The 15,337-nt window shown below is 43.8% G+C and overlaps 1 protein-coding gene across 3 annotated transcripts in view; it reads right to left on the bottom strand.

The window, feature by feature from the left end:
* Window positions 1-628: 628 nt before the first annotated feature.
* Window positions 629-15,337, bottom strand: part of LOC109538499 (modifier of mdg4) — a 30,559-nt gene continuing 15,850 nt past the window's right edge. Inside the window, exons 4-6 of one of the 3 annotated variants that reach the window (XM_019905745.2) lie at window positions 1,097-1,311; window positions 851-1,010; window positions 629-802 (exon numbers count right to left, since the gene is read on the bottom strand). In XM_019905745.2, coding sequence (XP_019761304.1) covers window positions 666-802; window positions 851-1,010; window positions 1,097-1,311 — 512 coding nt within the window. In that variant the 3' untranslated portion in view covers window positions 629-665. Of the gene's footprint in view, window positions 803-850; window positions 1,011-1,096; window positions 1,312-6,138; window positions 6,651-6,754; window positions 7,169-7,257; window positions 7,489-15,337 lie in introns of those variants that run through there. The other 2 variants (XM_019905746.2, XM_019905748.2) reach the window with 2 other exon arrangements.

Below are 15,337 nucleotides of genomic sequence, written 5' to 3'. Positions count from 1 at the left end.
ATGATGCAGAATTAAAGCGTTAATTTGTTGAGTAGAGGCGCGCCTTGAACTTAAGCCGCCTCTCCTTTGTGCAGATTCACAGCGATTTATTCCCGTAAGGCTTCTTCAATCTGTACCTGTACTCGAAACTGTTCCTGATCATGATCGGGTCCTTCTTGGTCATCCTGAAGTGAATGGTTTCTAAAAGTGCCTGAAATCAGTAACGGAAAGTCGATCCTACAAACAAGAGTGGGTCAGTGTTTGTTCACATTGCAGGAAAAGGATATTGGGGAATTGTAAGGCTCAAAAATGGACAACATGTTTATTTGACTACCCAATTCACTACTTGCGCACAATGTTTACCACCTGGGACTTAAAGGTGTCGGTGGACCCAGTGAAGGTCGCTTGGTGGGAGTGGTAGCCGCCCTTCAAAGTCACAGTGTTGCCGGATGAGTAGATCCTCATTCGGCACCGATTCTTGTCCCTGCTGCACACCCACAAGGTGCGGTCATTGCAACGCACCTTCATCCGGAACTCAAAGTTCTGCAGGATAATGCAGGGGTTTTTGCGCTTGCTCGTGAAGTAGATGGTGGCTAAAAATCACTATTTTTGACTCAAGCTCGCAACACTGCGATCCAGAAATGGGAGATTGAAACTATTCATATATTGAATCAACTAAACAATGTCTACAGAGAAATTTCCAGTTTGTCGGTTGCGGCCTGGCATTTGGCCGGGCAGTGGCGCAGCCACCCCATCATGCATTTCTCTACGTCCCGTTCAGTGGTGTCCTGCTGGCGCACTCTGGAATTGGTCAGGATCGATTCTGAAACAAACAGCGTCATTAAACTGCCAATAATTGAGCTCCACGCACCTTTAAGCACTGCTGCCAGTCTGTAGGTGTAGAACGCCAGCTTTCCCTTTTTCCCCAACCAGCTGAACCTGGCACCGACACTGCAGTCCAACAGTCGGGACATTGATCGGTGTGTGATTTCCGTTACGGTAAAGCCGCCGATTTTCTTCGTGTACTCCATCTGGAACGTATTTGGTGAGATTCAAACGGTTCAAATTCTTTAGGCTTTTGACGTTTTTGAACGATTGGACAACAATGCTAACTCACCAGACTGGTGACCTTTCCCGGCAGCTCCAGAATGGCCTCCAACGAATTTAACTGCTCCAAGGACAAAATTGGGAACACCGAACTCCAGTCGTCCTTCATCCCGTCCTCCGTTTTTCCGGTAGCGAATGCCCCCACCATAAGCGTCAGTTTAATCAGTTCCTCGTGTACATAATCAAGCTTTACATGAAGCTGCCCCATCGAGCTCATCAGTTTGCCTAAAACATTAGATCTGTGAGGGAAACTGGTGGGGAGGCTCAAAGCGCGGAGGGAAAGCGGCCCTTGACAACGTGGACGCTGCTCGGACTGAGATCGCTGACGTCCCCTTTGAAAGTGGGAGGATGGTTGTGGACGGCGCCATTGAAATGCAGGGTGTTTTCCTGAGTGATGAAACGCACTTTACACTTTTCTGCTGATTCCTTCGTGCAGCACCAACGTGTCCTTGCTCCAAAGCGGTTCTTCACGCGGAACTCGTAGGCGCCAATTACTATGATGGGATTCTTCCGTTTGGAGGATAGGCAGAAATAGATGCGATCTACGACAGCTCACTGTTAGTACCAACGGTCTGCCCACATCAATAAAGCACTTGACGGTGATGCCGCTTATACCGCGATATGTCTTAGTATAAATAATCGCGTAAATCAAAAGAAACATCGGTTTATTCAAGGTTTTGTCTTGTGAATGTGAATTTATTTGTTTTTGCTGGTAGTGGCCAATATTGCACATTTGTTTCCACAGATTAAGGCAAAATATCTAAATTAACTTAAAATATTAACATAAATTAGGGTATGGTATGCGGAAGCCACAATAACAGCATGGGGCACAGGCGCTGGTATATGTAGTCGAAAGAGGAAGAACTGGGGAAAGGATTACCGTAAACATGAGTACAATCACGACCGCTTTCCAAGCAAGTGTACTAGCGATAACAATTTGCGCCCGGAAAATGAGGGAAAGAGCCTACCCACGTAAGCATATTACCATCCTAACCGGAGACGAAGTCGCAATAAAGGTACTCGAATCATACACAATTAGGTCACAATGTGTGCTAAATTGTGTAAAAGAACTTACGGCCCTGGCTGGGAGCTCAAACAGAGTAAAACTCACTTGGGCAACAAGGACAAACAGGAACAACAGAAACAAGGTTGCTGCGGAACTTGCTAAGGCCGGGGCTGAGCAACCACTGACCAACCAAAACCTGCTTGTGACATATCTCATGCCAGAGTTAGGGCGGGAGTTGGGCAATAGATCTCGGAAGAACATAGAAAGTACTGGGAGGAGACAACGCGACTCCTTACCGCAAGGCAGTTGGTGGGACCTCCACAACCAATGCGCAAAAACGAACTGCTAGATCTCAGCAATCAAAAAATAAGGAGGATAGTGGCCTTTTTAACAGGACACGCGCCCTGCAAAACCACCTCTTCATGATGGGACTGAGCGATTAACCGACCTGCAGGGGTGCGAATTAGAGGACCAAACTACCCTACATATTTAGTGTCACTGCAGATCATATGCAACAGAGAGACGAAGACTCTTGGAGATGAAATTCTGCCAGATAACCTGAAATGACCGCGGTGCTAGGCCAAACACCACCTCGGCGGTAAGGAAAGGGGGGTAAACAGAGAAGCTGGAGTGACGCCAACGGCGAGATGTACTTATTTGGCCCCAACACCCTGTTATGCTAAAGACGTTATTTCTTGATATCAAAGCGATCCACGTAGGCGACTTGCACCAAATGGGGTTGCATGTTTTCGTAGGTACCACTCCAGGTTCTGCCATGGGTATGCGGCACTCGCTTGATGGTAACTTGATTGGCGGTGGTTTGCAGGCGCACTTTGCACTTGAACTTCAATCGGCCGGTGCACATCCACTGATGGACCGGTTTGCGATGCCGATGCATCAGAAAGGAAAACCCGTCCATGATCAGAATGGGGTTCTTCCGGCCGGGGGCAAAGTACAGAGTAGCTAAAAAGTGCCCCGATTAGTACCGGCTCCTCGCTACTTGGTGGCGCTTTTGAAGTTGTCGCACCACGAAATCAACACCTGGCGGCTGGAAAGGTTCGCATAGCTGCCCTTGAAGGTGCGCTCGTGGCAGTGGCGTATCGCCGACTTGAACAGCAGCGACTTGCCGGTGCTAAGCAGGCGCATCCGGCAGGCGTTGGCGCTTTGCTTGCTGCACATCCACAGGCTGCTGTTTGGTGTGCGCTTGTGCAAGAAGTACTCGTACCCGTCAATTACCATTTTGGGGTTCTTGCGCCCGGCCATGAAGTAAACCGTCGTGGGACCACCTAAAACCCCCTGGCTGTTGATCTTTCTTATAAAGGTTTCGAATAGCGCAACATAGCGGTTAATTAGTGACAATGATTATAATCAGTAAAAGACGCCTATTTAGGTCTGTGTCTTCGGTCAGAAGATGGCGGCAAAATAAAACACTATTTTTCACGGGCCGACGTTTTGACTATATTTAAGTCATCCTCAGGGCTCTATGAAGTTAGTTCCATATTTGCACCAAATGCACAGAAGAGGCAACATATCCTCGAACGGTATATCGAACATCCGCCACCATCTATTGACCTAAATAGGCGTCTTTTACTGATGACTAACAACTTTTCAGAACCAGCCTTCAATCCTCTTCAAATTATCCAAATATACAATAGAAACAGCCTTGGACGGTAAGTCCAGAGATTGAAAGTCCGCGTAGAGTCGCGAGTGGCTATGATCCACAGCTTTCAAGTAGACTGTGTGACCTTTGGTGATGGCGCGCGCCCTGCACTTGTGCTTCGAGTGCAAAGTGCACGCCCACTCGCTGCTGCGCCCCGTCTGCCTATGCAATTTGTACTCGAACCCACGAATTACCATTTTCGGATGCTTCGTCCCCGGAGAGAAGTGAATTATTTCTGAAATTGAAGAGGGGAGTTAAGCACTGAGCTCATGGAGACAAGGGGACCGAAGGACACGCCCCCTTCTAGTCCTTCTGGGAGGCGGGGAAATGACAACCACCAAAGCCTGGCAGTAGATGTATTTGGTTAGACAACTAGGCACTACGTGGTGAGCCTTTCAGTGAAGAAAACCCGAAGAATCCGATGAGGAAACGCAGCTTGCGCTGTTTGGCTCACAATGCGCCCATGGGTGTGTCGCATAGCCTTGATGCGCACCAGACCCCCCATGGTGACGGCTCGCACTTTGCATTTGCACTTGTTAAACTGCGAGCAGCGCCACAAAGTGGTCTCCTTTCGGCGCATGTGCATATTGAACTCAAAGCCCTCGATGATCATCTTGGGATGCTTGACTCCAGTCCCAAAGTGCACCTTCATATCTACAACAGGCGTTGCTTTAGGCTACACGGTAATCTACAGTGTGGGTATGCGCGTGAACTTCTGGCAATATTGTAGCGTAACGGAGTGCGACTTGAGCAGGCCCCGATCGCCCTTGAAGGTGGGCCCATGAGTGTGGGCGCAGTTTTTGATCTGGATCATGTTGCCCATGGCCATCAGGCGCACTTTGCACCGGAACTTTGTGTCCTGTGTGCAGCACCAGCTGCTGCGCGCATCGTTGCGCAGCAGCAACTTGTACTCGAACCCGTCGATTATCATGATCGGGTGCTTTCGGCCGGCGGCAAAATACACCGTACCTGCAACTACCAAAGGGCTTTAATGGCGTGATGTTGCCACACATTGAAACATCCTTGTTATTGACATGTATATCCCCCTGTATAGCAAACGGCTTGAAAAAATATATGCACAATGCGGCCCAAGTGCAGCATTGACGCAAACAACTTTGAACTAGTTTGAAAGTGACTTTATTGGTGTATTAGGACACTTTCCCTCAAGGTAACTACGCGAACGCTGTGCAATTGCTGGACCTTGTCCAGGTAGGTGGCGGAATGGTTGTGGCGTCCCTTGATCAACACGCACTTGCCGAAGGTTTCGAGCTTGGCCCTACAGCTTGAAGCCTCCCGTTTGCAACGGAAGTAGTTGCGCGTTGCACTGGTCTTCCGGATTTTGTATTCAAAGCCCTCGAAGACCACGTTAGGGTACTTGCGGCCTGGAGTGAAGTAGATCGTGCCTGAAAATGATAAGTAAACTCCATGAAGCGCCCAGGAGGAAAAAGCCATCTTTCTTGCTCCATAGCAAGGGATGACAAATTGAGTGAGCCGATCCAGAGGGCTTTGCAGACAGCTCATGATTAGAGCAACCTCGATCTTGCTCTGTTGAGGCGGGAAGGGAACCAAAACTCAACACTTAACGGAAAAATCATTTAACTCTTTTAAAGAAAATTCGCTGAGGAACAGCGGCTTCCATTGGAACATGGTCTGGAGTGTGGTTGTGCTCATTGGACGCGAACACGATTCGTCCAGTGGTGATAAGGGAGGCTTTGCAGCCACCCTTGATCTTGGTGTGGTAAGGACAACGCCAGCGGCTTTTCGCTCCAGATCTGTTGTGTAGAGTGAACACGTATGAGTTGAAGACGATTTTCGGGTACTTTGTGCCTGGCAAGACGTAGATGGTGGTCGAAGTGAGACCTGGAATAACAGCAGGTGAGACACCGACACCGCTCTTCAACTTTTTAAACAACATTGCAAACGTTCAGGATGCATAGTGTGAGAGAAAATAGACCAAAAAACATCATTGAACAAGCTAATGTGGTATTAGCTTTTAGGTGGGTTTCAGCCGGTCTCCAGTGGTCTCAACGTCAAACACTTGCGACTTGAGGCCGCTGTAGTCGCCCAAGTAAGTGGCGGGGTGGTTGTGGGCGATGGCCTTGACGCAGAGGTTTTTCCCATACGACAGCATGCGGGCCTTGCACCCCGTCTGCGTGCAAACCCACGTAGTTTTCATGTGGCTCGAGTTGTTACTTTTCCGCTTGTACTCGAAGCGGTCCATCACGATCTTCGGGTACTTTCGGCCCAATGTGAAGTAGATGACATTTTTCCCTACAACATAGACTAGTATCCAGAAATGATCCACTACAACTAATCACGCTGATTAGCTACTAGGATAGGAAAGAGTTTACGGATGGTCAATCAAATAACTGCTCATACACAGTAGTTCGGTCCGTAAAACATTTATTTCCAGGAAAAGCTACAAAGGCTGGTCAGTTGTGCTTTCGACCGGGACATTACCCATCACCTTAATGACAATCGGCTCTGCCTGGCCAGCAATATGTACTTGCATCTCTTTGCCCTGAGGATTCGTGTCTTTGGGTGGTTTGGGAACAGGTTTGGATTTTCGAGCGCGACGTAGGTCGCGAGGCGGCCCCCTTTTACAGGCCTGCGTAGGCCTAGTGATGAAAAAGCCCTTTGCGATCATCCGCTGCTTGCTCCAGCGGTCCACATTCGACTCGTGGTTGTGGTCGTAGAGCGCTTTGATTACCGAACCCTCCTGCAGGGTCGTGTAGAGCACGGCCTTGCACTTGGTCTTGAAGACATTGCTACACCTCCAGCGAATGGTCACTCCTGTTTTGGTGGCTTGAGTGCGGTGCCTTAGAAACATATTCTCATCCACGATCAGCTTTGGGTGCTTGCCAGGCTTCGGGTTTTCCACGTAGATCGTCACCCATTCTAAAACAGGTATGCGGTTGGCTCTCATAACTCTCCGTGGAGGAGGCTGTATCAGGGAGCGACTCTCCCAAATCTGAGGGAGTGTTCCCAAATGAAACGACATATTAGTGTGAGACACTGATTTATTTGCTGATGATGTATCAGTTGCGGCGATCCACACAGATCTTTGGGTGTTCGGGGCCCGCCGGTTCGTTGAAGGGAACGCAAGGTGGGAATGCATTTCATAATAATCCCCATAGCGTTATGTACTGTATTAAGTATACTTTAGCAATTGCGCTGAATAACCGCAGGCTGGGGAATAAGGAAGCCCAGCTCGCTTTTCGACTTGGGGACGTGGTTGTGCGAGCGGCGCAATTTCACCACCTTACCGGACGTGTAGAGCACGGCGCGGCATTTCTTGCGCTGGTTGACGCAGCGCCAGCGTGTCTTGAGCGCCGTTTGGATGTGCATGTAGAACTCGAACCCATCAACAACCATAAGCGGATACTTGCGCCCTCTGGATATGTAGATTATGTCCCCTGCAACGAAACCAGTGATCAATTCAGTTAATTTATTTTCACAAATTAATGTAATAATGCGCTTAGTCAACGATAGAACACTTTAATACACTTGGACGTCACGTTGAGGTCGTGGTCACTACGTGGCTCTGACGGGTGGTTGTGAGTTCTGCGCACCTCCACGCACTTGCCGGAGCTGTAGAGTGCAGCCGGGCACTTGAAACGCCTCTTCGTGCATCGCCACCTGGTGCGCATTTGATCCTGCTTGTGGACGACGTACTCGTAGTCGTTCAGCTTAAGGCGCGGGTTCTTTCGCCCGGGCAGGATGTAGATTACTGCGTCTAAAACAGGACCAGATGTTAAAGCCCATTTACACGCTCCAGCCATCTGAACACTCTGGCTTGCGTGAAGGAGGAACACCCACAACTGTATTGTTGCCAACAAGCTGGAACATTTGGGCGAAGAATTAATTCTTGCAACGGCTGCAGTGTGTATTATAAAGAAACAGATTAACTTGAAAACAAAAATGATGTAATTTTTATTTTTGACTTTCCACAAAAAAGGAAACAATTTGTAGGAACCAATAAAGTGACAAATTTGTTGCTTCCCATTAGCCGTCGTTTCATGATATGGGAGAGCGTTTCATACAAATTTAATGTTACTGAAGCTTGAACTGAAGCACCTGTGTCTAAATACAAACTAAAATTTTAGCAAAAAGTAGGTAATATTTTCTGCATCTGTATTGGTACTAGCGCCAGATGTGGCGCCTGCAGAACACTTGCCCACAATACAACAAAGGAAACCCCGCACATGGTCGCGATATTTCGTTCAAAACCCATAAACCTGGCTTGAATATTGTCCACACGCTCAAGCCAACGATCCCGTCTGAAGTGAATTTTCCTTCAGGATAGGTTTGTATCGATTTGCCTGAGCGATCGGGCTTGTGCAAGCCAGTTTGAGCGTGTAAACGGCACTTTAGGAAGCGCTTCTTAGTCAGTTACTAAGGCCGGTATGTTTAGTCGGTCTTTTACGATGCGCCGACCTCCCGACGTTCGCTGGAGGCAATTTTGGTTGGGCATGTGACGCACGCGCATTTTGATGTTGTCGGGCGATGCGATGGGAATTTGTCGGAGATGGGTGTAGGCATCTCCGAACGATCGCCAAAACTATATTGTGCGAGAAAGTTCTCAACTTTTTAATTCTATTTTTGTTTTAAATATATTGATAACGATCTCGATGTATTGTACATGGTGTTTCCTCATAAGCTGACACCTCCTATGAATCGTTTATCTCAAATAAATTGTGAAACTGTCCAATACAAAAGTTGTTTAATTTTACTCAAATTTTTTAAATCTGAATTTAAAATACAAATATAAAACACGGAATTGTCAACATTCGGCATACAGTATGTTTTTTTTTAAATGAAACCCATATATTTTTGTACGGGTCGATTGGACTTTTTCCTGATTTCAGAAGTATATACAGGATGTCCCATCCGTAAGCACATGATCAAAAGGATAGTGCGATATTCTTTGCATCAAAAGAAGACGAGCTGGCCTAACTTCTACTAACAAAAAATGGCTTTCATCGAAACAGACGTTTATTTAAAGAAATGACTACGTTCACGATTTGCGGCTTCAACGAGTCTGTTTGCGAAGAATCCCCGGGTTGAATACTCTGAATACATTGAAAACAGAATTTAAGATTGCGACAAAGAACGTGAGAACGCGAGAACGCTATTTGAAGCGGGAAAACTTGCAAACGCATGCCACCAAATGTACTGCTTGGACATCCGATTGTTGGAATGATACTGGATGAGGAATTTAATCGGGCAGTTGTAAATTTTCTATCAGTCTCTGATAGTGTAGGTTGAACTATGACTGAGATTCAAAGAAGATAAAAATTTGTATGAAGAGATTGGAAGAATTATGATTTTAATAAAGTTAATCATTATATATCAGAACTATTTCTACTATCATCATCATTCTGCATTTTTAATGAAAAATTTAAGAAATAACATGTTCCTTTTGGAACCGCATTTTGAAACCTATTACCAAAGTGAACTGGAACGTTGTAACCCGTTACAGAAAAATAACCGTTTATTACACCTCTAGTGACAACTTATTAGGAAACACCCTGTACAGTGTTAATCGGGATAATTCAGAGTTGGAATTAGATTTGAACATACCACAAAGATACGTAAAGGAAACATCAACAAGCGTGATATGGAATTCAAATAATAGTGTTATTTTCTTGTGAAATCTACTGAAGCCGATTTCAGAAAACGCTTTCGTTTTTCAAAGGAAATTGTGCAAAATGTTTTGTTGCCATTACTCAATCACCAGGAACAAATCACAATCGAGGCCTTCCTGTTCTTTTGATAATAGATATATTTAATGAATTTTACGGTCAGTCCCTACTTGGTGAAAAAAACTCAAGCTTGTATGTATGATGTGTTGTTGAAATAATAATAATAATAACAAACAAACTTATTACTGCATTACATTTTTTAAATGTTTAGACAACGAGGTTTCGGAATCAACTGGTTGATTTTCTCAACGTTATATGTCTTATAAGGCTTTCACCGCTAATATGTCTTAGAAAAAATTGTTGTTTTCCGATTTTAGCCGCAGTGGAAAGCGCTGAACTTTTCTCCTTTGACGGCGTTCCAGCGCATTTAAAACGACTTCACCAGCATCTAAAACTAAATAATAAGCAGTGGCGAATTTTCATTTTTTCAACGGCGAGGGCCACCAGAATAGCAAAATTGCGCATGCCCATTCTATGGGAAAATCACCGGCGATTCTCCCTATCGAGGAACAGCTTTGCATCAAAAACCGATCGCTTTCGCGTCGACGGCGGCTGACCGCCAACACAATATCCGGCAAAGTTCCGAAGATCGACTAAACATACCGGCCTGAGTCCCCTCCACTTTGTCTATTTGCGCACTATAGTAACTCGCTGGCTCTTAATGCTACTCCAAGCTCTCTGCGAGTTGGCCGGATGGTTGTGTTCGTTCGCGGTCTGTACTACGTTTCCGAATGTCACCAGTTTGGCGCGGCACTTGCTACGGAAGTAAGACGAGCAGCGCCATCTGGTGCTGGATGCCCCTTTGGAGTAGATGGAAAACTCGTTACTGTCGAGGATGATTATCGGGTTTTTGTTGCCGGAAACTATGTAGATGTCACCTGAAACAGCAGGAAATCAGCGCTGGTTTCGCACATCCTGCACTGTGTGCGTCGGAATATCGCTCAAGTCTTTGTCGAGCAGTACAGAGACTGGCGATTGGGGCTGTCCAACAGTTCGACTGCTTCTGCCTGTGTTGGCATCCGGGAGCTGCAGCCCATTTCGTATCCAGGACCAGCTTCGGATTCTTCACCTCACGAACCACGTAAAAAACACCTACAAATTGTCGGTAATTAATCGGCGCTGATTCTGATCAAGGAAAAGGCAGAGCAAGTGTGAGTTAAAACTTTATTCACTTCGGTGAAAGCCGAATTAGTGTTACACTTTTTGAGCTGGCTTTGGTGACATCAGGAACCATCGGCGGATGGTTGTGCTCCGAAGTTACCTTGACGGTTTTTCCAAAGGTGACAATGCGCCCGCGGCAATTGTGGCGTGAATACTGGGAGCAGATCCACATGGTGCGCCCGGCCAACTTTCGGTTGATCGTAAATTCGTTGTCGTCCACGATTAGCTTGGGGTTCTTGCGCGCTCGTACCACGAAGATTGTGGCTAAAACCGGAAATCGGTTAAAAACTGCAACCAGACGTTGTCTAAGTGAAGACGAAGTTAACGCGCTGGCGAATGGCGCCATATTTATCCGGAAACAATCTGGAATGATCATGTTGGTCAGATATTCGCGGTAACGATTCAGAACTGGTTGTTCTAAACTGAAAGAATTGGGTGTTTGCGGTAAAAAAATTACTCCATCCGAACCGAAAGGTTTCTAGGATTAAATGAAGGACCAGTGGTTCTGACTAGCGCAGAACAAACAAAACATAGGGTTCGCATCGGCATCGAGACGAGCTCCCGGCATCATTAGCTTTATTCGCGGCAGCGATTCAGGATGGGTTCAGAACCGATAACGAACCGAGTTAGGGCGCAGGCTCGGTTCAGGCCCTGTTCAGAACCGATCTTTGATTCCTTCGCTCTGCAAACGGTTTTAGAACCACCTTTCAGTAGTACCAACAGGATTTTAGGTACTTTGTGCCTAACAGTAATTTCCCTAAACTGAAATGCAATGCAGTAAAAGTGGAACGACGGAATTGCTGTGTTTTGTATGATCATGGTTTCGCTGCGAAAAGTGGCAGTTTTTTATTTTGAATAAAATATAATTATAGAGGTTTTTTATCGCAATTAATTAATTAATTTTAAATATGCCCCTGTACAAACGCAAGATCTTACTTACATCTCCTGTCTTGCAACATGCATTTTTTTGTACCTGCACATTTCGTCTGCATCCCGTTTCTTGATTCCCATTTATGCTTTGTTTCCATTCACCCTGAGGCGAAAAATTGCCAAAATATGTAGGCAATTCCAAGTATATTTTTACCTTAACGTTCTGATCAAAATTAGTTAATTAAATGCGATATAAACATAAAAAACTTAATAATTCTTAAACTTAATAGTGATTTACAAATTATTATACAATAACTTTTTTAAAATTTGTCTGGCTCTTATCATATCGTAAATATCAATCAATCGAAGTAAATAACCTTCAATGCTTGGCTTAACCAATGGAGCGATAGTTGAAAATAGAAAAATTAAAAAATAGTCCTTAGTTTTAAGCGAAAGTTTAGTTTGAGTTTCTTGAAGACGACGGCGTTTCGACTGTGAGGAGTTCAAAAAACGGATTTCATGAGTTTTTTATAATCAGTGCGAAAATTGGCATTTTGCAGATCTCATTTGGAAAAATTGAGGACATGGTGGTTTTTTAGTGCAATAGAGTCCATTATATCCGATGGTGTTGAACTTTCCAAAAATAGTTTTATATAAAAGTTGTTGACGCACAAAGTGCGCACATTTAAAAAATATGTTATATGATACAGTGTCTCAGAATAACGAGGCATGATCAAAGTGTATTTTTTTAAATAGAACTACCCATTTTTCATTAGCTCATCGAATGCAGCTTGAAATTCTACATTTGTACCGTAAATTGTTTTTTTCTTACTTGCGACGTTGCCAGATTATCGCCATTTTAGTAAAATTTTGCCGAAAAACATGGTATCTAAAAATTCATTGTAGAAGCAAAAAAACCAGTTAAAGATACAAAAAATACGTCTTTCCAATCACCAAAGATCCGTTAAGAATTCTATTGAACCAAAATATTAATACATTGTACATGGTGTTAACAATGTGGACTTCAATTTAAAACTTTTTAACGCGATATGAATTTTGTTTTTCAAATGGAAGTATATTAATACGTCATTAGATAGACAATTTACAAAGTCGTCGAGCGATCTATCTAGCTGCAGCCGTTTGCCGACTTAAACGGTTCTTTTTGGAACCGTTGGTCAACATATTTTTAAAATTATTTTTTGGTGGTACCAAAATTTACTCGGGTAATACTTCGAACTCAGTAAAAAGTATCTGCAAAAACTTTTATTTTTAAATGTTAATTCATTTTTAAATGAAAATTTGATTTTTAAACATTTTTTCAAATAAAGTGTATATTTTATTTAATCAGTTGTTATTTATAAATGTTATCTAGTTTATTATCAGTTCTTTTGTTCTTTAAGCAGGTACTTCTGACTCATGTTTTGTTTTTTATTTTATCTAAGAGCGTTAGTTAAGAAATATTCTTTTAATAAACTAAATCATTATTTGTCATTACTATTTCTACCATCATCATCATTGCGAATGTTAAATGACAATTTTTAAAAGTAACATGTTCCTTTTGGAACCGCATTTTGAAACGTATTGCCAACGAACGTCACATTGAAATTGGAACGTTGTAACCTTGTTACAGAAAAATAACCTCTAATATGAAACTATTTTTCGAAAGTTCATCACCAACTAACCAATAATGGACTCTCTCGCACTAAAAAACCACCCTGTATGTAGGCAATTGCAAGCTTATTTTTACAATTCCGTTCTGATCAAAATTAGTTAATTAAATGTAATATAAACATAAACAAACTTAATAATTCTATCTTATTCGAAGTAATAAAAAAACTGCCACTTTTCGCCACAGATCATAAGAAAACACATCGAATCCGTTAGTCAAACTTCTCACAAATTTCCCTGGCCTGACAAACTTGAAACGCCGTCGTCTTTAGAAAACTGAAACTAAACTTGCGCCTAAAACCTTGTTTTTTTTTATTTTTCCGTTTTCAACTATCGCTCCATTGGTTAAGCTTAAGGTCAAGCATTGAAGGTGATTTAGTTCGATCGATTGATTTTCACGATTTTATACGTGAAATATTTCAGTTATGATGATGTTGTAAAAGAAAAATCAAAAAATTTTTTTAAATTGTATAATAATTTGTAAATCACTATTCAGTTTAAGAATTATTAAGTTTTTTATCGCATTTAGTTAGCTAATTTTGATCAGAACGCCAATGTAAAAATAAACTTGGAATTGCCTACATATGTTAGGAAGTTTTCGCCTCAGGGTGAATGGAACAAAGTCAAAAATTTGAATAACGGAACGGGTTGCAGACAAAACGTCGTCGGTGGTACCAATTGTACCCCCAGCAATGTACAAAAAATGCAGGTCTAATACAGCAAATGTAAAATCTTTCACAGTGGCTTTTTAAAAATTAATTAATTAATTGCGATAAAAAACTGCTACTTTTCGCAGAGAAACCATGATCATCAAAAAATCAGCACATCCGTCTTTATACTTTCACTCCATTGCATTTCAGTTTAGAGAAATTATTGTTAGGCAGAAAGTAACTAAAATCCTGTTGGTACTACTAAAAGGTGGTTGCAAAAACGTTCGCGGAACGAAGGAATCAAGGATCGGTTCTGAACAGGGCCTGAACCGAGCCTGCGCCCTAACTCGGTTCGATATCGGTTCTAAACCTGAACTGAATCGCTACCGAGAATAAAGCGATTGTCAGGAAATTCCTGTGAGAAACCAGACGCGCTTTTCAACCGGAATTCTGGCGCTTTGCAGTACCACAGGGTTATGTCCTTCATTTTCTTTTTGACCCTGAAAACATTGTCCTGGACTATGATTTTCGGGTTCTTGCCATGGATTACAAATATTGTGTCTGGAACAGAATGACCGTAAACTGGCTTAGAGTGGGTAAATGGAGAACTGAAACTCAAATAAAATAAGTAATGTTTTGCCTTGGAAAGTTCACATATGATATTCGCTAAGACAAAGAAGATTTAGCGAGCCCCCCAAAACCCAAAAATGAAAATTTTTGAGTTGGAGTCAACGCGCAATTCTTAGTCTAACTGTAGACGAACGTGACATGTTGCTCAACAGCTGAACTTTTATCAGGAAACACTGTGGGATGGTTGTGTTTTTCCTCCACTTTGATGGTGTTACTCTGGGACAGCAAGCGGGCCTTGCAGCCGGTTTTCCTGCGCTGACAACAGTACCACATCGTCCTGTTCTTCATCTTGTTCTTCACAACAAAATCGTTGTTTTCCACGATTATTTTTGGGTTTTTTTTACCGCGCAGCACGTAGATGAGGCCTGGAATTGAACGGGGATTAATGAAGGTTTGATTCAGATACTGTGACGGGGGAGAGCTGCAAGAATACGCGTCTAGGATTTTGACTGGATTTATGGACAGTTTTAAAAACATTGAGGTTTGCGAATTATGATCACTCGCTGAGCGACGGCTTTGGATTTGTCTGGAAAAGTGGGGGTGTGATTGTGGCCGGCCGTAACGCGGATGGTGCCGCCCCTGGAGAGTAACCTGGACCGGCACTTGATCTTCGAGTACTGGGTGCAGATCCACTGCGTACGATCGATCAGCTTCTTGTTGATCGAGTACTCGTTCTCATCCAAGATGATCTTCGGGTTCTTTGTGCCCGGCACCACGTGGATGAGCTCTGAAACCAAAAAGACCCATTGCTCGGTTTCCAGGGAATGAATGGGGTTAATTGTTGCGCAGGATGGTCACTCTTTGAGTGACTGCATTGCTGATATCGATGCGCATCGGCGAATGGTTGTGGCTGGACATGATCTTCACCGTTTTCCCATAGGTGATGATGCGCGATTTGCAG

This window comes from Dendroctonus ponderosae, unplaced genomic scaffold, assembly GCF_020466585.1.
Source record: "Dendroctonus ponderosae isolate FM_Combo_2020 unplaced genomic scaffold, Dpon_F_20191213v2 Dpon_F_20191213_1, whole genome shotgun sequence".
Lineage (NCBI taxonomy): Eukaryota > Metazoa > Arthropoda > Insecta > Coleoptera > Curculionidae > Dendroctonus > Dendroctonus ponderosae.
The sequence above is the reverse complement of the archived record's forward strand: the minus strand, read 5'-3'. Positions and strand labels throughout refer to the sequence as shown.